The 25,647-nt window shown below is 36.6% G+C and overlaps 1 protein-coding gene across 22 annotated transcripts in view; it reads left to right on the forward strand.

Annotated features, from left to right (window-relative positions):
• Positions 1 to 25,647, forward strand: part of GPHN (gephyrin) — a 567,900-nt gene that overhangs the window by 530,374 nt on the left and 11,879 nt on the right. For all 22 annotated transcript variants that reach the window (XM_021098013.1, XM_021098018.1, XM_021098005.1 and 19 more), the window contains 3 exon segments: positions 7,706 to 7,793; positions 19,621 to 19,694; positions 24,136 to 24,200. In XM_021098013.1, coding sequence (XP_020953672.1) covers positions 7,706 to 7,793; positions 19,621 to 19,694; positions 24,136 to 24,200 — 227 coding nt within the window.

The following is a 25,647-nucleotide window of genomic DNA, read 5'->3' on the forward strand; positions in this document are numbered from 1 at the left end:
CTTGCATCCTCATGGATACTAGTCAGGTTCGTTAACCACTGAGCCATGACAGGAACTCCTCTTTTTCATTTTTTCTCCTCTTATATTTATCATTTCTTCCCTTCCACTAACATTGGGGTTTTTTTAATTCTCTTTTTTTAGTTTTCCTTTAGGTGTAAGTTTTCTTGTTTCCTGAGGTAGGCTCTTATCACTATAAACTACCCTCTTAGAAATGCTTTTGCTGGAGTTCCCGTCGTGGCACAGTGGTTAATGAATCCGACTAGGAACCATGAGGTTGCGGGTTCGGTCCCTGGCCTTGCTCAGTGAGTTAAGGATCTGACGTTGCCGTGAGCTGTGGTGTAGGTTGCAGATGCGGCTCGGATCCTGCGTTGCTGTGGCTCTGGCGTAGGCCGGTGGCTACAGCTCCGATTGGACCCCTAGCCTGGGAACCTCCATATGCCGCGGGAGCGGCCCAAGAAATAGCAAAAAGACAAAAAAAAAAAAAAAAAAAAAAAAAAAGAAATGCTTTTGCTGTGTCCCATAGTTTTTGGTCATTGTGCTTCCATTTTCATTTGTCTTTAGGTAGTTTTTATTTCCTCTTTAATTTCTTCAGTGATTCATTGTTTGTTAAGCAGCATATTATTTAGCCTTCATATGTTTGGGCAGAGAGTTTGCAGGTTTTTTCATATTGCTAATTTCTAATCTCTTAATATTGTGATATGATTTCAGTGTTCCTAAATTTATTGAAACTTGTTTTGTGACCTAGCATATTTTCTATCCTGGAGAATGTTCCACATGCACTTGAAAAGTATGTGTATTCTGCTGCTTTGGGGTGGAATGGTCTTTATGTATCCATCAAGCCTAATGTGTCATTTAAGGCCAGTGTTTCCTTATTAATTTTCTGCCTGGGTAATCCATCCATTGATGCAAGTGGGTTTTAAAATCCCCCACTGTTACTGTGCTGCTATCAATTTCTTTATGTATGTTAATGTTTGATTTATGTATTTAGGTTCTCCTATGTTAGGTGCGTATGTATTTTAAATTATTATATTTTCTTATTGGATTGATTTCTTTATCATTTTGTAATGTCCTTCTTTGTCTCTGGTAACAGTCTGTTTTAAAATCTATTTTGTCTCAGAGTTCCCATCGTGGCGCAGCGGAAACGAATCTGACTAGGAACCATGAGGTTGCGGGTTCTATCCCTGGCCTCGCTCAGTGGATTAAGGATCCAGTGTTGCTGTGAGCTGTGGTGTAGGTTGCAGGCACAGTTTGGATCATGCGTTGCAGTGGCTCTGGCATAGGCTGGTCGCTATAGCTCTGATTTGACCCCTAGCCTGGGAACCTCCATGTGTGGCTCCAAAAATACAAAAAGACAAAAAAATAAATAAATAAAATCTATTTTGTTTTATATTAGTATTGCTACTCCAACTCTCTTTTCTATTTGCATGGAATAGTTTTTTCCATCCCCTCTCTATTGGTTTGTTTATGTCTTTAGATCTGAGGTCTCTTGCAGGCAGTACATATATGAATTTTGTTTTTTTTTTAATTCATTAGCTATCATATGTCTTTTGATTGGAGCATTTAGTCCATTTACATTTCAAGTAATTATTGATAGGTATATACTGATTGCCATTTTTTTATTTGAGGCTTGTTTTTGTAGGTCTTTTCTGTTCCTTTCTTCCTCTTTTGCTCTTGTCCCTTGTGATTTGATGACTGTCTTTATTGTTATGTTTGGATTCCTTTCTCTTTTTTGTGTGTATTTCTATTATAGATTTTTGGTTTGTGTTTACCGTGAAGTTTATATGTAGCAACCTACATACTTATGTATGTGATTATTTTAAGTTGATGATATCTTAAGTTCAAATGCATTCTAACAACCCTGCATGTGCCTTTTAAGAGCAAAATATCTGTTTCCTAAAGCTGTCTGGCTCTCCTGAATGCAAGCCCCATTGACCTTCAAAGCCAGATGTTCTGGAGACTTGTCTTCCCAGTGTAGGACCTTAGACTGGGGAGCCCAACATGGAGCTTATACCCCTCACTACCTGGGAACAACCTCTGCAATTTTGATCATCCTCCTATTTGTAGGTCCCTTACCCAGGGAGTGGATCTTGACTATACCGCATTACTGCCTCTCCTACCCATCTCGTTGTGGTTCCTTCTTTATGCCTTTAATGTAGAAAATCTTTCCTCCAAGTCTTCAGGCCATTCTCATTCATAGTTTCTCTGTAAAGTTGTTGTTTTGGTGTGTCCATAGAAGGAAGTAAGCTCAGAGTCTTCCTACTCTGCCATCTTGGCCCTGTTCCAGATACAGATTTTTAAAAAGCAGAGTCTGAACTGAAAGTGAGCCCCCAATGCCCACTGAAATCTGAAAAAATACAATAGTCAAAAGATATCACACCTCTCTAGACATATTCGTCCTTTACAGAAACCTATTAGTACATAAATTCTTGAGAAAGCCCCATTCATTTTCTGGTAGATTTGAGATATATTTGTCCTTTCTCTTTTCTCTACCCTTCTATTAAGTTTAAGCTTTTTTTCACATCTGATTAATGTAGAACTTTAGGAAGAGTTATTATTATTGGTGGCCATCTTCCAAGTTGAAAATGTATGCCATAGCTTTGGAGAGGGAAAATGCTTTTATATTTTTCACTAACCTCAAATAGTCAAATGTTCCTGATGTTCAAAAAGTAAGAGGGAGACAAGTGTGATCTACAAGGTATTATATTGCAATGCCTACATCAGCTTCTCTCTCTCTGGCTCAGTCTGTTTATGAAGAGAAAATCGTCATTTTATTTATTATATAAATTTCAGTATTTCCATAGATATAATGTCTTAGAATTTAAAGGAATTTCTAATGTTGACTTCTCCAGTCTTTTACCCAATGAAGGTGTTAGAGAGAATTTCTAATGGCTCACCCTCAGATTTTTGTTTGATGCTTTTAGTGAGAAGTATCTTATTTGCCTCATGAAGCAGCACACTTATTGTTGGATGGCTGTTATTGTGAGGATGTTTTTCTGTTACACTGAACCAAAGTCTTTATCCCTGTCTCTCCCATCCATTAGTTCTAATTCTACCCTCTGGAGTAACACCAAATAAATTGACTCCCTCTTCATGACAGCTTCTCAAAGAAAGTACTGTTTATGATTACATAAATGTTAAGTAGTATCTATCTTCTTTTCCATCCACAGACAATATTACTTGCACATAATATCATTATAGTTGTAAAAAACTGTACAGTGTTCATTCCCAAAGCTACTGTGAAGAGATTAAGTTGAGGCCAGGGTTCAGTCAGTTCATTTATTGAGTGCCTACCATGTGCAGAGATTTGGCAGGAAAACCTAGAAGCCTAGATAAAATGAAACCGTGTATTGTGAGACAGTCATATATTATTGTATCATCTTTATCAACTTGCTTTTTATCATAATTTGTTTCGTCTCTTTATCCTCTTTAGTTCTTTTGACTTTAAAACTCCACTTTGATATTAAAATGACAGTCCTGCTTTTTTTGCATATTTACATTTGCCTCGTGCCTTTTTGCCATACCCTTTATTTTTATTCTTTTATCTCTTTTAAGTATATCCCTTATAAATAACATGCACGTGGGATTTAGGTTTAAAAAAAAAAAACTCAATCTTGCATCTGCCTTAAGTTAATGTAACCCTCATCCTACCTTGAAGTTCATTTTGCTTTACCATGAAGTTTGCCGTAAATATATGATTTTTTTTCCTTCCACCTTATTTTATTTTTACTACGAATAGAACTTTGTTATTTCTTCCTTGTCCTTTACCCTGTTATTGATTTGATCAAGCTTCTGTTTTTCCCTTTCACCTCTTATTATTTTGGAACGTGTACTGTACCATCCCCCTCATGCTTTCCTTTCAATTTCTGATAGTCATAATCAAATATTGATTTCTCCACTATTATACTTTTAAAAGGTGCTCACTGTATCCCTCCTACTAGGCCTTCCCATTTCCTCTATGTACCTCCTACACCTTAGAATACTTTCACTTCTCCAGTCTATTCCCACTCTCAACTTTTAGGCATTGCTGAGATAAAGCTTTTAAATCTAGACTGTTACTAAGCTTTCTTTTGCAGTATATCTCTACAACTTGTGAGGAATCCATATTTAGTACATGTATTATAATTCCCCAGTTTATTTGATCATTATTCATTTAGATTTAGTTACATAGTTTTAAAATGTGTTTATGTGTTTTACTAGTGCTTTCTCTCCTCTTCTTCTTCCCCATCTTGAGATCTCTGATCTCGTTCATTTTTTTCATTTAGAGTAACTTTTCCAGAACATTACTTGCTGATTTATTATCTGAATCTCTGCATTTTCACAAATACTATTCTTCTATCCTGACAGGTGAATGGTGTCTGACTGGGTGTGGGATTAAGGAGTTGCAAGGCTTTTTTCGCAGGCCACATTTACAGTTTTACAGTTTTTGGTATTGTAGGTAAGAGGTCCAAAGCCAATATTCTTTTTTTCTTTGTTAGTAAATCTAATCTTTCTGATAGTTTGTAAGATTTTCTCTTTATTCTTAAAATTATAGATTTTTACCACGACATTCTTAGGTTTATAGTTTTTTTTCAGTCTTACCTGGAACTTAGTAAATCTTTTTAATCTCCATGCCTGAATCATTCCAAATAAATGAAATTTTCCACTAATTTCCCCCATTTCAGTTCCTTTTTTTCCCCCTTAGGAGATTCCTAGTAGTAATAGATCAGTCTCTTGCTCTGTCTTCCAAGCTTCTTATCTCCTGTATGACTTGTGTCATTTTATATTTTGTTCTTTTGAGACATTTCTACCACTTGGTCTTCCAGGCCACTGTGTGTGTGTGTGTGTGTGTGTGTGTGTGTGTGTGTGTGTGTGTGTATGAAATAATATCATATATAAAACATGTAAGATAAGATTATAATGTTTGGAGTTCCCGTCGTGGCGCAGTGGTTAACGAATCTGACTAGGAACCATGAGGTCGCAGTTTCGGTCCCTGCCCTTGCTCAGTGGGTTAACGATCTGGCGTTGCTGCAGCTCTGGTGTAGGCCAGGGGCTATAGCTCTGATTGGACCCCTAGCCTGGGAACCTCCATATGCCGAGGAAGCGGCCCCAGAAATAGCAAAGAGACCCAAAAAAATTAATTAATTTTTAATTTTTAATTAATTAATTAATTTTTAAAAAAAGATTATAATGTTTTCATTTTACTCTTCTATCTTTGAGAAAATTAATATACTATGCTCTCTATTTAACAAAACTGAGAATTCATGAATTATTTTTATTCTGCTGTAATAGCCATGATTATAATCCTTGTTACCTAGTTTTCCTTTTTTTTTTTTTTTTTTTTTTTTTGTCTTTTGTCTTTTTAGGGCCGCAACTGTGGCATATGGAGGTTCCCAGGCTACCGGTCTAGTCCGAGCTGTTGCTGCCGGCTTACACCACAGCCACAGCAACGCCAGATCCTTAACCCACTGAGTGAGGCCAGGGATCAAATATGCAACCTCATGGTTTCTAGTCAGATTCATTTCTGCTGCACCACGATGGGAACTCCCTATTTTTCTTATCATTATGCAAAGTAATCTCTTTGTCTTAGAAAGCAAACTTAGTTTTTATTCCTTAAAAGTAAAAAGAATGAGGAGAGGGTATATGGCATAAATACGGGAAAATATTAGCATTTGTCATATCTGAGAAATGGATACATGGGTATTTTACTTTTATTTTATGTTAGAAATATTTCATTTAAAATATAATATGAGGAGTTCCCGTCGTGGCGCAGTGGTTAACGAATCCGACTAGGAACCATGAGGTTGTGGGTTCGGTCCCTGCCCTTGCTCAGTGGGTTAACGATCCGGCGTTGCCGTGAGCTGTGGTGTAGGTTGCAGACGCGGCTCGGATCCTGCGTTGCTGTGGCTCTGGTGTAGGCCGGTGGCTACAGCTCCGATTCAACCCCTAGCCTGGGAACCTCCATATGCCGCGGGAGCGGCCCAAGAAATAGCAACAACAACAACAACAACAAAAGACAAAAAAGACAAAAAAATAAATAAATAAATAAAATAAAATATAATATGAGTCACAAAAAAAAGGAACAAATTTATGACTTGTAAGCAAGTCCTAAAATTATGCTTAATAAAAATCTATTTAGTTTCCATCTGAATATAGGATTCAGAATTGTGTTTGTTGCATTCCCCATAATTATACAAACATGTCCACACATACGCTTTTCTTGTCATCCCAGACAGATCCTCATCTGCTGCCTTAGCATCCTGTTTGATGCTTTTGCACAATGGTCCACTCTAATGAGAATTTCCTTGTATGACGTGTCATACACCTGAAAAAACTAACAGTCAGTCTGATTAGGTGCTCGACATGAGACAGAGGTTCTAGTCCTAGCTCTGCCACTTACTGCTTTGCCTAGCCTTTAATGTGCTACTTTGCATCTTTGAATATCACGTTCCTTTTCTGAAAAAGAGGCGTAATTATACTTGTTTGATCTGCCTCACAGATTTATTGTGAGGTAATAAATGGAGTTTTAGCATACAACATAAATGAAGTTCTAGATCCTCTGACAATTGCCGTACGATCCCAAACACCAGAAGTATGCAGCAGAAAGTAGAATTAAAGAGATGGGCAGAGGAAATAGAGAAAAGCAAGCCCCAAAGGTGCTCCCAGCTGTGATACTGAACCAGTAACCCCCAAAGACCTTTCCAACTTTAAGGCAAAGAAAGGTTAAGCAGCTTGCCGCAGATTCTACATCCAGCAAGTAGTAGCACCAGGATTTGAACTCAGGCAGTCTAACTCTGGAGTTCTTAATCTCCGTGCTCTGCCACCTCACAACTGTTTATCTTTTGTAGATCCTCTCCAGTAGGTCTCAAGTTCCTCTACTCACCTCTGTCACCCTGGATAAAATGTGAAATGATGCTCTAGTTACACATCTCTTCCTCCCCTGACTCCTGTCCCTCTTCCTCCTCCTTCTCCTTGTCCTCCCATCAAATAATGCATTAAGGAAAAGGAATATGAACAAACTTCACTACCATAAGGAGACTGGGAGAACATGTGCTATCTCATTGAGGCATCATTTGATTTCAAGTTAACAAAAACCTGCTAAGGTAGTTTAAACAAAGGAGGGGTTTATGGGAAGATAAAGAATTGTCTCCTGAAACCCAAGACCAAGACTAGGCCTCAAGAAGGATTAAAAGCAAGAACTTGAACATCAGAAGCCAGGATTGTTTCCTTTTTAGATGAACATGTTAGATATCCATGGGGGAGATAGCGAAACACTACCCCTTTCCCACAAGGTAAGATGTTCTTTAAAAAAAAGGGTTTGGGCTAAACAAATATTCCTCCAAATGCACCTTTTCTCTGCTCCATCATTTGAAGGCACTTGCAAGTCCAATGCACATTGCCCAGTAGCCTTGCATGCATTTCAGATTGTAACTGAAGGTCCCTTCAGCTACTCCTTGCGTCCCTGTCCCTCCAGAAGCCCTGATGCCTGGCATTTTGTGTGTATGGAGAAAGAAACACACAACACACACAAAATGCCAGGCATCAGGGCTTCTGGAGGGGTTATGCTTCTATTGGGCAGAGACCTTTTTGATTCTCACTTCATACAGAATTTAGTGCTGGACTCATGTTAATGCCTACTCGTCAAGTGGCTGGTTTAGTTTTTAGTCGACATTGTACTGAAAGTCTTTTCCTTGTGTGTTAAATTTATGTGTCTTTATTTTTCTTCCAGCCCAGATGACTTACTCAATGCCTTGAATGAGGGTATCAGTCGTGCTGATGTCATCATCACATCCGGGGGTGTGTCCATGGGGGAAAAGGTATGAACAAATGGGATTCATGAAATATACAGTTGATTAATAGTGGTCTGATAGACATGTGGTATCCATAGTCAGATGCCACAAGGCTGAAAATCCATGGGGTTTCAGAAATTTCTGGACATTCTAAAAGGGAGACAGTACAGATAGGCTAGAGAACTTACCACCTCAAATTAAATCCAGGAGTGAAATGTTGATATGTAGGCAGGTATTGTCTTTATAGCAGACAGATTGCTGGGTTAGTCTTCCCTCAAAGTCTCCTAGAGGTCTGTAGCCACAGGGAAGCAGATTGCTGCATCCTTTCCCGAGATCATGAAGGCTAGGGGCTGAAGCCTGCATTGTAGCTATGAGAAATGATTTGCATCATGTCTATTTTCATTACCATCAAACTGCCCATGGTGCTCTGAGATCACAAAAGCAAACCCTGAAGTTAAGTTAAATATTACATTTATTATTGCTGGGGAATGTTTCATATAAAACTTACCTTGGTTGCTAAGGAATCTAATTATGGGATGGTACCTATTTAGCAAGCCTATAGTTTGCTTTTCCACTACTTCTAAAGAGGCAACAGACTTATAACTTGCATAGACTTGGTAGTTGTGTCTCAATTATGGTAAGAACAGAACACTTCTCAACGCTAACATTCTTTATTAGTGCTAACAAAGATGTCATTTATCCTAGGGAATTGCTCACAAGTAAAGACAATATAGTAATTTTTAAAAAGCCAATATAGTAGAACATATTTTTTCTTTACTTTACTCTCTGTATGGTAAGATATTTACACTAAACTTTTAATTTACTAAGAAGGAGTTTTTAGGAACTAGGCACCCCAGAGTGTTCCATGGGAGCTAATAATTGTCCTTCCTACCTCCTTGAGGGTAGAATAAGATGAAAGAAGAACCAGGAAGAAAGAGATAAAGCATAAATGCAGCAAACTCCTGCCAGCCTGCAAGTTCTAGTCCCCAAAAGAATTCCAGTGTACTTCAGTAGCAGAAAAAGTTTAAGACAGAGAAGATCTGATTTGGCCCAGGGGCTGAACCTGAAAACCAGTCACTGAAAAGACAGGGAAGTCAAGGAAAGATTCAGAAGCATTATGCAGCAGGCATGCATTTTCAGTGCAGAAACTCAGGTATGCAAGAAACTTATTTAAGTCAACCTAAATTCTACTATGAGCACCTATTCTGCAGAACTGGCAAGAAGTTTTATTTACATCTCTACAGGACTAATTGCCTCCAAGAATTATGCCAAGGAACTGGGAGGAGCTTAAAAGGCAACAGAGCATCAAGGAGACACATCTGGTCCCCAGTCTTCACTGGATACATCTAGAGTGTCCTTGTCATGCTGTTAGGTCTCAGGTCTTTGCTCTTGGGGCCATACTAATAGCACTGAGATCCAGGAGAGGCTGGGAGCCTTAGGGCAGAGGGAAGGGCCACCTGCTACTTGCAGGACCCACAGACTTCTATCCTCTTCTCAGCCAAAGAGAAATAACTCTTCCTCACAGTTTCTTCCCTCAGTCTCCCTCATCCCACTTTCCCTTGCTCCACATAGCCTTTTCAAACGTTTTCATTTTTATAAAACACCGAAAGTTCTAGGTAAACACTATCTTCTTTTTGCCCTAAAAACTAAAAAATCATTTGCATTACTATAAATTTTCCACTACCTCCAGAATTATAAAATAGCTCAAAAACAATGAATGGTGTAGATAACCAATGAGGATACACTAGACTGGGCACCCAGTAATTGTTTTATCCTATTTCATAGTCTCTTAATTTTTCTTAACCATGTCTTCCCCACCCCACATGACCAAAACAATCACAGAGATCATTACTGATCACACAAAAGGGCTGTTTTCATGCATATGCCCTGATTATTTAGCAATAAAAGTATTAATTAACCATATAGGCCTCCTTGAGGAGTTTGTTTTGCAAAGCTAGACCATGTAGCAATAGAATATTAAAACTAATCAACAATATTCCAAACAAATAATTTGTCAAAATAATTATTTTTTTATTCCCCTTATGATTTCTTTCACTCCTATGTCATTCTTATTCTCCTAGATCTTGGTTAGCAGTCTGCTTTCTTGAGACCATCTGCTTCCATTCTAAAGTACCCTGGGGTTCCTGACTGGATCCACTTATACTATATAAAAGTTATCTAAGCAGTATCACCTCAGAAGCCTATACCCTAGAAACTATTCTTTAAAGCATCAGTAGTTCCAGATACCTATGATGGTCCTTATCCCTAGCGCTCTGAATTTGTCTTTGTTGCAGACACAAACTACTGCAGCTTATAGAGAGCCTTCAGGCAAGCATCAAAGTAAAATAGATCATAGATATTTAATAGCTGTGCTTAATTTACTACTGTAACCAGTAATATCAGAATGGAGTATAAGTAAGGTTCTCTATTGGAATACAGTTTGTAACTATTTCATAAAAGTTTTAGTCAATGTTTCCCCTGAGGGTGAAAACACATTATGTAGAGCAAAGGTATTGTCAAATCTACAGATACTTCCCATAAAGCATACAATTTCTGAAATACTATCTGAGTGACATTTCACCTGTATGAATCTAAGCTAGTGCACTGAGCCTCTGTTCTCAGATGTGACAGTTGACTCCCCTCCTATGAAACTCCTGTAATGGTCACATATCAAATAAACTTTATTATTTCTAATACCTCTTTTTATAAGATGAAAGAACAAATCTTTGTGACTTTCTAGGGGCTCTCAAAGAAATTTCAAAGATAGCTTTAGGTATAAAAGTTATTCTGAAATTTTTAGTTTATTTTTTTCTAAATTTAGGTCTGATTTTAGAAGACAAAAATTAAAAGATCTGTCAAAAAAGAATTGACTGATTGACTAAAATAAGATCACGGGTACCTGAGAAACAGTACTTGGTTACTTAATTTTTCAAAGCAACAGTAAGATATTTGAAAGCAAGCATAGAAGATAAGTAACATAATAAATAATATTGGCTCACTCATATATTAGGAACCTTTGTTCTGTACTTTTTTATTTCCTAAAATAATCAGACAACATAAACAAAAAATAAAAAAGCAGATTACACAAAAAGAATAACTTTTCATGTCATATGGAGAATATTAATAAACCAAAGAAGTAAGCTCATCAAAACTGAGTGAGCTTATTAAAATTTCAATATATTTTTCAGCCTCATTTCAAAAGCAAGTATTTAAAGCAAGGCAAATCAAAGGCAGTTTCAGAGTTTTGTCCTTTATTATGCTTTTTTTTTAATATTTTGGAACAAACTGACACTTTACTTTAGAACAAAGAGTAGTCTCCAGAACCATGAGAGTCCTTGAGATTCTTTAAGTGGGTGTACAAGGTTAAAACTGTCTTCATAGTAAAACTAAGACTTTGTTTGACGTTTTTATTCTCTTTCTCTGATGAGTGTATGGTGAGTTTTTCCAGTGGCCATGTGACATTTCATCAGACTGAATATTAAGCCAAACATTAAAGAGGTTGTTTTGTTTTGTTTTGCTTTTTAGGGCCAAACCTGCAGCATGTGGAAGTTCCCAGGCTAAGGGTTGAATCTGAGCTGCAGCTGCCAGCCACAGCATAGCAATGTGGGATCCAAGCCACATCTACAACCTACACCACCACCCATAGCTCATGGCGACTCTGGATTCTTAACCCACTGAGGGAGGCCAGGGGTCAAACCCACATCCTCATGGATACTAGTCAGTTTCATTAGCCACTGAGCCACAACAGGAACTCCTTAAAGAGATTTTTTATTATAAAACAATGTACAAACAGTAAGTTACTTATACTAACATGAAATGTCTTCATCATTGCTATTTCCAAGTGAACCAACAAATAAATATTTTTTAACTTTTTAGTTTTAATTTCTAATACAATAAATATCTGTAGACATAATCCATATAAACAAAAGCTCTGGTGATGCTTAATGAATTTTAATTTTAGAGCTTGTAAAGCGGCCCAAGACCAAATATTTTTAATATAGTTTTTTTCCATGAAAAATGAAAGAACACACACAGTTATACTTCTCTGTCATTATTCCTCCTAGCGTAATTGCAACCCAATCATATTCACAATAATGTTTAATAAAATAACTGCTTTCTATTTCACAGCAAAAACTAGGGGGCACAGATAACAGAGAAATCATGCATAAGCATTTTAGTCTAGAGAAGTTTATAAACACACAGAATACAACTTTGTACATCTGTACCTTCTTAGTATAGAAAAAAACGAATAAACACATTCATTAACAAGGCCCAAAGATATATGCACTCTATAGCATATTAAAATAGTGATCCAGTACTCTGTCTTATTTTGAAGTCATCTAGGTATGTCATGATTATTCATTAATTAATTTACTAACCATTCAAGATTTTAAATTACTTAAGGATCTTGAAAATTATTTTCAAGCTGCCATTCTACAAACATAATTACTATAAAATTAAAAGTTTGCCAGAATAATGATTTGATGTCATTGAACAGTTTTACATTTTTCACAGTCTTAAGTATTATATAAGAATAGTGTTAGATTAGTTCTTGAATAAACCTATATAGTTGTAGAAAAAAAAAACAAGCCCAAGCAAAATAAAATGTATTTGCCTAATTATACTTAACACTGATAAATAAGAGAAAGAACATGGTTAGGTTTTCTTATTGATCAAAGTAGTTAAGCTAGTCTCAATGGTAAAGATTTACTTTAACTATGTAAACTTTGATCCTTAAAATTATGAGAATTTTTTTAGTGTAGCATATTTAAGATGTAAGATAAATTTTATTATTATCAAAGAATTTTAGGAGTAATCTATTTATGTAAGTACTTTTTATCTCTTTAAGTCAATCAGAATAGAGCACCTTTAATTAAGAGATAATAGGAGTTCCAGTCATGGCTCAGTGGTTAACGAATCCAACTAGGAACCATGAGGTTGCGGGTTTGATCCCGGGCCTTGCTCAGTGGGTTAACACTCTGGCGTTGCCATGAGCTGTGGTGTAGGTCACAGACGCAGCTCGGATCCCGCATTGCTGTGGCTCTAGTGTAGGCCGGTGGCTACAGCTCCGATTAGACCCCTAGCCTGGGAACCTCCATATGCTGAGAGAGAGTGGCCCTAGAAAAGGCAAAAAGACAAATAAATAAATAAATTTAAGAGATAATATAATTGTTCTGGTATATTGGTTTTTCTCCCCCCTGGCAAGGCAAACTTTATTGTAAGCTAAGGTCAGATGTCTTCTCTCCAGGTCCTGCTGAAATCAGGGGATTGGGCATGAGGGGGCTCTTGTGTTGCCCCCACAACACCTCCATCACACTGGGATTCAAATGAAGAGAGGTGGGGTGGGGAAACCCTGAATCTGCAGCACACTCCAAGGAAGGCCCACTCTGCGTGACAGTCTCACAGGCATATAATTTATAAATACCCTCCAGAAATAGGAAAACATTTCACACTCACAAAACAGATAAGTAAATGCTTTTCTGGATCATAGATACATAGACACACAACCACATAAAGAATATACAGCTTCAGCTCAGCTCTACCACTTAAACCACAGGTTAAGAGTAAACACAAAAACAAACAAACAAAAAATTCCTCAGACTACAATAAAAAGCTATTTTCTTTCCTAGAGGCCACTAAGTTCTTAACTGATTTAAGCTCAAACACAGACAGACTAACAGATTCACTGTCTTCTTTTACCTAACAGAGTAGACTTCAGTCATCCATTAATAGGAATCACCAAATGGCCAGATTATAAAACTAGATTCCCAATCATTGCTGCTACAAGGTGAATCTCCTGCTGATCGTACAAAGAAACAAAAATAGAACCAAAATCGGTAGAGGAGACAATACCTCAGGTAACATTTAAAAAACAGCAAACAGAGGAGACAAAAGTAGAGAAACCAACAGTTAGCAGAGTTCAAGTTTTATTGCTGCTTGGAATTCACTCCAAAAACCAAGGAAAGATATATCCAGGTTTAAGCCACCCATAAAGTGCATTTTTCTGGCAGTCGAGTTTACTTGGCTTTGTCAGATAAATCAGTGGGGCACCTTACTGTACTGAAGTATAGTTTTTTAAAGATAATACCATGAATCTCATATATTTTTTGTTTTATAAAATGTACATGTGTCAAAGATTTTAACTCCTTGATTAACGAGGGACCCAGTAAGATGTTGCAGCTGGTTCGAAGAATTCGAAGAACATGGACATATATAGGTAATCAGGAATGCTGAAATCAATTTGCTAATAGATGCAAAACTATTCTGTATCGCAGGAGAATAATCAATTACATCTCCACCAAAAGAATTACTTTGCATTTCTTGGCATACTAGTCATTCTCACTATCAGTTTTCTACAGCTTAATCTCTGTAAAACAGCTCAAAGACAATGAAATGCACAAATAACCCAGCAAGTTAATCTTTTTTGCCCATTTCAAAGTTTTTCACAATTTTTCTGACATTGTTCTTACTTGAGGGAAAGACCTGTATCCTTCATCCATTCATTTTTCTTCTTCCTGTCTGGATCTAGTTTTCAGAATATCAGACAGAGACCCTTACTGCTTCTATAGCTGGAACAAACTCAAGAACAACAGTGATTCTCAGCTTTTATTGCTATGTCTGGTACAAGTTCCCTATCACAAGAAACATGAAGCATTTCTTCATGTTCCAAAAGAATGAGGGTATTTTTACAAAAAGAGGGTTTTTTCAATAAAAAAAATTCATTTAACAAATATGTGATCAGCATATCTGCTCTCCAAACTCTGTATCATTACCTTTAAGGCCCTGCACGTGTGGCCTCTACTTGTCCCTCCAGCCTCCCTTTATGCCTCTTTCCTACTCATTCATTGTCTTCCATTGTCTTTTCAGTTCTAGTCACACTCTTTGCTGTTTTAGAAGCTTTTGTATATACTTCGCTCTGCTTGGATTTCTCATCCCTTCACACTTCACATGGCTGAATCCTTCTCATCCTCATCACCTCTTTTAAAATAGCTTTTCCTGGGGTTCACTGGTGGCACAGCAGGTTAAGGATCTGGCACTGGCACTGCTGTGGCTCGGGTCGCAGCTGTGGCACAGATTTGATCCCTGGCTCAGGAGCTTTCACATGCTGTGGGTACAGCCAAAAAAAAAAAAAAAAAAAAAGAAAAGGATAAAATGGCCTTTCCTTGTTTTTCACCTTACACCATTATTCTCTCTCTCAACACCTGCCTTTTACCTTCATAGCATGTACACACTTTATTTTATCTCTTGGTTTACTTATTTGGGGCTGTACCCCCCAGTAAACTATAACAGGACATCTTGTCCCAGGGAACATGACAATGTTGTTCACCATTAAATCTCCAACACAAATAGAATTCCTGATACATAATAAGCACTCAAAAATATTTGTTGAACTAGCAAATGAATGAATGAAAGGCATGTGCTATTCTCTATGGACTCATTATATGTATACACACAGGGTTCCTGTTCTCACAAACTTTGTAGTATAACAAAAAGATAATGTATCAGTTATCAGGCAATTACAGTATTACCTAAGATGATATCAGAAGGGCACAGTATCATAAGAACACATAAGAAAGATCTGGAGATTTCTGGTTCTGCTATGATGGAATAGCTTATTTAGACCAGCTCTCCCACCGAGAATAAATATAAAAACTATAGAATTGTTTTTAATTTTTCAAAGAAAAGAAAAAGCAAGTGTTCAAAGAGAACAACTAGGATAAACAGGATTCAAGGAACCAAGATCTCAGAGAAAAGTGAACCATGGAGAAGTTAAACTGGAATTCTTCTCTATATTTTTCTTCAAGCCGTTTACTAATTCCTAAGCCAAGAGAACAGGAGAAGGTGTATTGGTCAAGAGGCCAAGAAGCTAAGCATAGCAGAATAACTGAAAGACTAAGAAAAGAAGCAGAATTTTCAACAGTCTTAAGAGTTCGAGATTTGCCATGGAGGAGGGGCCCTAGCAAATATCTCACACTCTCAGTTTAAACCTTAGAAGGACTGTGACCTAAGAATAAGGACAAACTAAAATAAATCAGTCTTAACAAAGACTGCACTTTAGCCTCAGATTTTCTCAATCTCTGATTAGATAAAGGTAATCTTAGTTTAGCCACCAGAAGAAATTAAATTCTTTCTGAAGGACTATACCATCATTCAGAGTTCCTCAGTTGTTTTTGTATATAATATTTGGACTTCAGTTTTTAAATTACCAGATATACCAGAAACAGGACAAAATAACTAAAAATTTAGGAAGGAGGAGTTCCCATTGTGGTGCAGTAGTTAACAAATCCGACTAGGAACCATGAGGTTGAGGGTTCAATCCATGGCCTTGCTCAGTGGATTAAGGATCTGGCATTGCAGTGAGCTGTGGTATAGGTTGCAGACGCAGCTTGGATCTGGTGTTGCTGTGAGCTGTGGTGTAGGCTGAAGACATGGCTTGGATCCTGCATTGCTGTGGCTCTGGTGTAGGCCAGTGGCTACAGCTCCAATTCAACCCCTAGCCTGGGAACCTCCATATGCCATGGGAGTGGCCCAAGAAATGGCAGAAAGACAAAAAAAAAAAAAAAAAAAAAATTTAGTAAGGAAAACAATATAGTACACCCCTAAAAATCAACCTGACATTTATATTGTCTCATATGGACTTTTATTTTTTTTTTCTTTTAGGGCCACACCCACAGCTCATGGAGGTTCCCAGTCTAGGGGTTGAATCAGAGCTATAGCTGCCAGCCTACACCACAGCCACAGCAACATGGGATCTGAACTATGTCTGTGACTTACACCACAGCTCATGGCAACGCCAGATCCTTAACCCACTGAGCGAGGCCAGGGATCAAACCTGCATCCTCATGGATACTAGTTGGATTCATTTCCACTGTGCACAATGGGAACTCCTCATATGGACTTTTAAAAACTGTAATTGATAAGTTTAAAAAAAAGAAATGGCAAAGTGAAGAATTTCACTAGAAAACTAGAATCTATTCATAAGAACCAAATGAAAATTTTAGAAGAGGGATGGAAAATGTGGAAAAGAATGTAAAAAACACATGGGATTTGGTGAGAGGTGTAACATATGTATAATTGGAGTCCCAAAAGGAAAGAAGAAAAGCAGTATTTAAGAGATACTGGCAGAGGAGTTCCCATTGTGGCACAGCAGAAATAGATCCGACTAGGAACCATGAGGTTGCGGGTTTGATCCTGGCCTCCTCATTCAGTGGGTTAAGGATCCAGCATTGCCATGAGCTGTGGTGTAGGTCACAGATGTGGCTCAGATCTGGCATTGCTGTGGCTCTGGTGCAGGCCAGCAGATATAACTCCAATTAGATCTCTAGCCTGGGAACCTCCATATGCCACAGGTGTAGCCCTAAAAAAAAAAAAAAAAAAAAAAAGATACTGGCAGAGAATTTTCCAAAAGTAATGAGACATCAAGCCAGAAATTCAAGAAGTTCTGCTAATCTCAAGCAAGATTACTACAAAGAAATCATAATGAAGTAGTCATAACAAAACTACTAAAAACCAAGGACAAAGAGAAAACTTCTACCAGAAGGACAGGTTACCTTCAAAGGTTAACTACAGAAAACTAACAGAAATGATTTAAACAGAAATTGTGAAACTCAGAAAACAGTGGACTGGCCTTTGTTAATGCTGAAAGAAAATAACAGCTACTGTGGAACGGTATAGCCAGCAAACATTTCCTTCAAAGATGAAGATAAAGACAATTGCTAAACCAAAATTGAGACACTAAAGAGAGTTTTGTAGGCAGAAAGATTACAGAAACATGAAAATGCAGAAAGGATCAGAGAGCAAAAGAAAGGGTTAATATGTGAGTAAGTGTAAATGAATGTTGATTGTATGAAATAGTAATGCCTGGGGTTCAAATATATATGTTAGAGATATTAAGGATACAAATATAGAGTATGTATTATTTCTATAGTATATGTAGAATATATGTAATAGTTAAATGCGTTTATGTAAAGACACATACTTATAATGTATATAGAATATATGGAACATGATAGCACAAAAAGCAGAGAGGAATAAATGGAGTTAACATGTTTTAAAGTTCTCATATTGTTTGGGAAGTAATAAAAATACCAAATTATAGTAGACTGTAGTAAATTATGAATGCATGTTGTAACCTCTAAGATAACCACTAAAATAATGAAAAGAGTATAACTAGCAAGCAAGTAGAAGAGAAAGAAAATTAAATAACAAAAAATTTTGGTGGATTGAAAAAAGACATGAAAGAAGAAAAAAAGGAAATAGAAACAGAAGCGACAAACAGGTAATGAATAGGAAGATGATAGTTTTAAACCTGAAGATAACAGTAATTATATTAAATGTATAGGCTAAGTCCTCCAATTAAAAACTATCATTCTAAATTCTAAAAAACAAATCGTGTGATGCTAATAAGAGACACCTTAAATATAAGGACATGGATAATTGAAAGTAAAAAATGAGAAAAAAGTTGCAATGAAAGATAGCTGATGTGGCTGTCTTGATGTCAGAGAAAATTAAGGTTAAAAAGCATTACTAGATATTAAGAAGAATATTTCCTGTATTTAGATGGATCAGTTCACCAGGGAAATTCTAAATTTATTGCATCTAATAATATAATCTAAAAATATAAAAATAAACATAAATCAATAATCAATCTATCATCCAGCCTTGGGAATTCAGGAGAGGCTGAGAAGATGACTGAGACTGAGATAAGGATGGGATAAAGAGAGGAGAGTGGAAAGAGTTTCCAGGCAGAGAAGAATGAGGCTGGGTGGGGAAAGGATTGCCTGATGAGAGGATAGTTGGCAAAAGGGGGCTAGAAAATACAAGAATCGTAGATGTGATATTCAAAAGATGAGACTTTTTTTCTGGAAACCAGGAAGTTATTGAGGTGTTAATAGATTTGATCAGATTTGTTTCCAGGAGGGCAACCTATGGGGGGGGGGATGAATTGGAGGAGGGCAGGGCTGCCGCAGAGAGACCTAATTCAGCAACCCAGGTGAGATGATGTTGGTTGAGGCTGTGGAGATAGAAGGAAACAGATTTTAAAAATAAAGTGTACCATGGCTTATGAAATGTTTAAAATTTTAGTAGTTTACTAGATTCTCTCTTGGATTGGTGAGCAGGAAACTTAGTAATAGACTTGAAGATTGTGTTACTTAAGGGAAATTTTTTAAAACCAACAAGGCAGTGTTGCCTTTCCTTTCCAAAGACCAGGTTTTGCCAGGTTGCTCTGGGATGATCATATAATCCTAAATTGGTTGTGTTTGTATTAGCAGAATGTAAATTGGAAGCAATTAAACACCCTTGACTTTCTCTTTTAGAGCTCCCTCCCTATGTTTTATTTTAGTTGATTTATTTTGCTTAGGTAATCTGTAGGCAAATGCCCAAGTCTCTCCTCAAGGAATGTACATTATCTTAAGTCCATCTGGCAAACAGTATGATGTGGCTTCCCTGGGCAGGAACAACTTCTTAAGCTGTATTTATTAACATTCTTTCTCAGACTTAAAATTCTGCCTTAAAAAAGAGACAGTAACCTATCAACTAATGATTTGTATGTTAATGTGGTTATTTGGCTTATTATCTACTCCTAATATAATGCATTTTTGTAAGGGAAGGAACATTGTTTCTTTTGTTCAAGGCTATATCTCCCTGTACATGGATCGGTACTCAGCACATACCAGACACTCAATCAATATTTATTGAATGAACAAATGAAGGAATATTTGTCCTAAATCAGATTCATTAAAATAAGGTGTTTCTTTTCATTTCAGTCATAGATATGTATTTTTTCATTTCAAGTTTGAAAGTCTGATATTAGAATGTTTGAAAGTAAGGTGATTATTTTTTATATTTGCAGGACTATCTCAAGCAGGTGCTGGACATTGATCTTCATGCCCAGATCCATTTTGGCAGGGTTTTTATGAAACCAGGGTATGAAAATAATCTTGTTATCTAATATGCGGGGTTGGTTTGACTTGCTTTGACTAACGAAGTGTTTAAATGCTTTCTTTTTATATTTTCTTCTATAGATCATTTATTCTAATGAAAGAAATAGTATTAGAGTTCTTTGCAAAGATGTATATCCTATCTGAAATAGGAATTCATCTTTACAAATCACTGGGTTTGGTATAAACAAAGCAAAGCAATTTTCCAAACTTTCTCTCCCTTTAATTCCCATGTCTAGGTCCTTCCTTTCCTTTTTCTCTTCATACTGTTTCTGTCTTTCATTTAAAAACATTTTATTATGAAAACTCTCAAACATACACAAAAGCAAGGAGTGCAATGAAACCTCCATATCACCATCACCCAACTTCAGTAACTAACAACTGTTTTCCATAATTGTTTTATCCTTCACCTTTTTGGGGGGACAGAGGGCTGGACTATTTTAAAGCAAATTCTAGACATGTCATTGTAGTATACATCTCAAAATTAATACAACAGCAGTATTATTTTACATATTCACAATGGTATGATCTCACCAAACAAAATAAGAATTCCTTAATATCAACAAATACCCTCATCATATTAAAATTCCCCCAAATATCAAGGAAAATTATGCTTTCTTACATATACTTTGTTTAAATTAATATTCAGGTCAAGCCTACTTATTGTATTTGGTTGTTAAATCTCTATTAAACAACATTTATTTACTAACCCCTCTTTTTTTTGGTCATGCCATTGACTTGTTGAAGAAACTGATTGATTTGTCCTAATGAATGGATTTGGCTGATTGCTTCCTTGTGGTGGTGTCTAACTTATTCCTTTCTCTCTCCAGTATATTTTGTTCACTGGAAGTTAGTTCTAAAGGTTTGATTAGATTCAGACACAAAGTTTTTTCCTTTATAGAAATACTTACTGAATAATGTTTCATACTGCTTCTTACTACCTCCAAGGAGGAAAGAAAAATAACCTCATACCTCAATCCTGCATATCATCTAAAAACTAATGACTTCTTAAGGAAGGGCTAATGGAGGTTCTGTAATCCATTGTAAATCCTCAAAGAATGCAAACACTGGTATTGATAATATATGTGTGGCTATGCCTTTAAGCAATAGCCTGCCTGTCCAGACGCTTGCTACTCTATAAACCTTTGATATTGATATAAACTCTTCGAAGGCCTCAGTGTGTGGGTGAGCATTCCAGTACACCTCCAAGCTGTCAGGGACACCACTAATGATGCTTTAGTTCAGAGTTATACTCTGATGGGTCTCCTGTAAACCTTAGACAGATTAGAGGTGGAACTGCCCAGTTGTTAAAAGTGAGCCATGGGAACTAGCAGCAAATTCCAGAAGCCTTTTTTTTAGGTGTCAAGCCAGCCCTCCTAATCTCCCTGATTTATTGGGTACCTCGTGTCAGTTCTAGGACAGAGATCAGGCTTTACATTGAGATATAAAGTAAAGATTATCCCTAAAGCTAATAGAATTTAGAATTCTGGACATCGTATTTCTGCAGTTGCTCCTATATGGCTGCCAGCGACAAGGCCCTTTTACTATAGAAACTGTTGGATTAGGATCATTCTTATTACGAATGTTTTATCTTAAGCAAATATTATTATGCTGTGAATACACAGGCTTTTTTTTTAACCCTGTCTTCCTGAACAGTACTAATTTGATTAGGATACAGAGGACATACCAAAAGTATGTCAATGTACTTCTCACTAAGCTCCAAAACTGAGTTGATTGTTCCTCTGCGGTGAGAAAGAAACTGACATTACTTGCCCTCACCTCTAGAGAAGACATATTTGTATGATAGCTCTTATTTAAATTAATCTCAGCACCCATGATGTATAATTTTGGTACTTGCTTTATTTTTAACCTATTATTTATCGCTTACTTCTGCTATAGGAGTTTATCAGTTCCTACTGTTTATTCTCCTCCCTCAAAGCCATCACATTCTGTGACTTCAGTCATTATGTAAAAGCTATTACATTCTGATCTAGAGAGTAGAGATGAACAGTAGGTGTTGAGTTCCAAGGAAATGGTTTTCCAGACCCTAAGCAAAAACTTCACAGTCCAGCAAGGACACTCACGATAGCAATGCACAGTAATAGAATGCTTTATTGTAAGGGAATCTTTTTAAAATGAATGTCTTTAGAGAAATCACAGTACCTGTGTGCAAGATTCAAAAGATGATTTAAATTGGCTTTAAATACAGTTGAAGGAAGGTGTTCTACATGCCCTCTCATTCTTATTATGTGTTAGTTTACTCTAAAAACGTGGTTTAGAACTTTAAATGGGCTTTCTTTAATTGGCCAAAATTTTATACTGAAGATCAGAATTTAAAGGTAATTGCCACTTAATAGTAGAACAAGAAGAAATATAAAAAGCTCAAGAACAATTTAGCTTTGCTCTTCCCACACACCGTGCATTCAGAATGCAATTAACCTCTTTCATTTTAGAGACAGAGATACTCAAAAAGCATCTGGAGTATTATCAACCAGATCTACCAATCAGTTTTTATGGGTCCTCTACAGTGAACATAGTTGTTATTGAGAATGTATCTTGGAAGTTATTTTTGTCACACAGTAACAATCATTGCCAAATAACGTATCTATAAATGGATATGACAGTCTAATCTCATTTTTCTAAAATACAGCAAAGAATCAGGAAGTAAGCAAAAAAATCCTCAGAGCCAAAAATAGATGTTACAAAGTCCATATAATAACACTTCACAGCATACCCTATGAAAGCCTTACCTAATTATGAGCCATAAAGTTAAAAAAAAAAAAAACTTGGCTCAAATTTTTGTTCCTCCATTTAGTATATGAGTGATTCAGCCAGATTACTTAATCTCTGTGAGTTTCATTTTCCTCATCTATAAAATGAGATGATAATTGTCAACTCATGGAACTATTGTAAGAATTAAATGAAATAGTGGAAACTGCATATGTAATGTGTCAATAAAAATCATAGTTAACATTTGTAAAAAAAATGAAATAGTGGATGTACTGCTTAGATGTTTCTTTTAAAATAGTAACTTCTGTTATTACTATTATTACTGTCATTCTAACAATATAACTCTCTGGTTATACTCAATTTTATTACCACTCTCTGGTTCCCAAACCTAAGACCAGCTTTAAGCATCAAGATGATGGCAATCTGGCATTAAGGGGACCCACAGAAAAAAAACTGTGGGACATAAACAGACACAAGAACTATAGAAACAGCACTGCGTGTTGTCATGTTATGGTTTAATACCCCTGTGACCGAACATCACCATATCATAGAGGAGTAGATGCAGTTAATAATGCTGGCTATGATTCATAAAAAATGTTCATGTTCAGAGTTCCCGTCGGGGCTCAGCGGTAATAAACCCTACTGGTATCCATGAGAACACAGGTTTGATCCCTGGCCTTGCTCAGTGTGGGTTAAGTATCCAGTATTGCCGTGAGCTGTGATGTAGGTCGCAGACACGGCTCAGATCCCACATTGCTGTAGCTGTGGTGTTAGGCCGGCAACTGTAGCTCCAATTCAACCCCTAGCCTGGGAACTTCCATATGTCACACATGTGCCCCCCCCAAAAATGTTAATGTCTATTAACATTAAAATGAGTGAGCCATTTTTGAAAGACCAACCAGCAAAAATAGTAAAAAGAGGAATAACTTGGGTACTTAAAAGGGTAATTTTTCAGCTATATGGAAAGTTCAGCATTCCCTTAGAATTTTGCATCACTCATCTCATTAATGTAATAGAAATTTGAGCTGAAATTCTGTATGAAGGGCAGTCAGTGGGAAAAAAAAATCGCTATTATTAACCACCCGCCCCCTTTGTGCCACTCACATTCATACCCCTCTGCACTCCCCCTGTCAGAACTCAAGAGAGGAAGTATAATTTGAGAAGATTTTAAAATTTGTATTGCTTTAATTTTTTTCTAGGCATTGTATTTTATTTATTTTGACATTTCAAAAAACTCCCTTCTTAGGAGAGAGGCTTTTATGTTTATTGATGAGTATAGTCATAAAAGGCTGAGATACTCATCTTGAACAAATAGGCAGTTTTCTGATAGTGTCTTATCAAGTAGTCTTCTGATAATAAGAATAATTATCATTCTCCAGCAGAAAAAAAAATATATAAACATTATTAACTAGAGGGGTGGAGAAAATCTAGGATTTGGGATACACTTCTGTGACACTGGCAAGAAGGGAAAAAGAATAAAATTTAGAAAACCAGGAAGTTCGGTTACTTGAAAACAGAAGATGCTAAAAACAAATTAAGTTAAATGTTCTTGAAACACTTCAGGTTATAAAGGTTTAAAGGAGAGTCAACAGAGAAGTATTTTTACTAAGAACCAGGTAACAAGGAAACTAAAGTATTTCATTTACTTGTCAGATTGTTCAGCAGTTATTAACAGATAACGTCTTTTTCTCCTCTAGTCTGCCAACAACTTTTGCAACTTTGGATATTGATGGTGTAAGAAAAATAATCTTTGCACTACCAGGTAAGAATAATTGAAATCTTTCTTTTCCTTTTCCTGGAGAAATAACCAAAATCTTTTTGTATCCTCTGCAACTAGCTTTTCATACTATGTGATCTCAGGCAAATCACATAACCTCTCTGAAGCCGTTTCTTCATCTATAAAATGGGGCTACCATCTTCTTCATAGGATCAGTGTGAGAGTCAAAATAGATAGTATCTTTCAAAGAATATGCCAAACCCCAAGATGATAATCAGGTGTTAGCTATCACTACATCTTTCTAGGGCACCCCCTTCCCCTTACAGGAAATTGGTCGAAGTTAGCAATATAACCACCTCCCACTACTACAAGTAATGTGCTCAAGGGGCCAAAGCACAATACATTAAATCACCATGCAAATACTAGTACAGAAAAATACAAAGCTGCCTCTGGTTCTTGCCAAGTTAAGACTGGTGGGGGAGAGCGACTGCACAGAAGAAGGGACTGCCAGTACTGGTGCTTCCTAGGCACATCCCAGCCTCCCATCAGTCTGACCATATCACTATCCCACCCTCTTCTGTGGGAACAGAAACTCATATGTTCAGATTGTAAAAAATCCAAAGTGGTTCGGTTTACAATTTTCAGACTCTGGTTGTGCATTTAAAGCCATGTTTTAAAGCCATTACTAATCTTGATAGATTTTAAAGCAGAGTGGAAGTTTTATATATCTACTTGCTATTTTTTTCAACTTTTAATCCTCTGATCTGTAACTGTCCCATTTTTTATTTTTTGACATAGATTCCTTCAGAAATAACCTACTTACTCCTTTCCAATGTACAAGTCTGGTGGCTTTAGGATATTTATCTGCTTTTTTATATTAAATAAATCTCAAAATAGAGAAATAAAAGAAGGCAGGCGGAAAATTCACAACTTTAAAAATATTTCTCAAGCCCCTACCTATAAGCGTAAAAGAGATTAGATTGCCATCATATAGGAAATTTTAAGAGAGAAGACATATAAATTTTAGTCCTCAAAATGTATCTGTGGTATGGAACTCCTTAGGGCCTTGAATATATCTCAGTACTCTGAAATGATTGTATAGAGAAACAAGATCCTCTTCCTGCCTTCAGTTTACCTGAAAGAAACTGTTTATATTGTCTACAGGAGATATAACACTTGACCTACAAGGTATGTTGTAGTGGGAGCCTATTTTGCCATTACTCACTAAGTGTCATTGATCTGCCAAAGAAGTTAGAACTAAATAGCCTATTTTCAAAATGCTGCTTTATTTTGAGATCTCCGCTCAGCCCAAATGTGCCAAAAGAGGGCAGCAACAATTCACATGTTGATTGTAGAACCAGCGAAGTGGTTTTGATTGTCAGAATTTTGATTGTCAGATTTTGATTGTCGGAATTGGATTTCTACTTTCTTGAGGTTCTTGCATTTAAAGCCATTACTAAAATTGATAAGTTCTAAAGCAGCTTTATTTTGG

The sequence above is a fragment of the Sus scrofa genome, chromosome 7 (assembly GCF_000003025.6).
Source record: "Sus scrofa isolate TJ Tabasco breed Duroc chromosome 7, Sscrofa11.1, whole genome shotgun sequence".
Classification (NCBI taxonomy): domain Eukaryota; kingdom Metazoa; phylum Chordata; class Mammalia; order Artiodactyla; family Suidae; genus Sus; species Sus scrofa.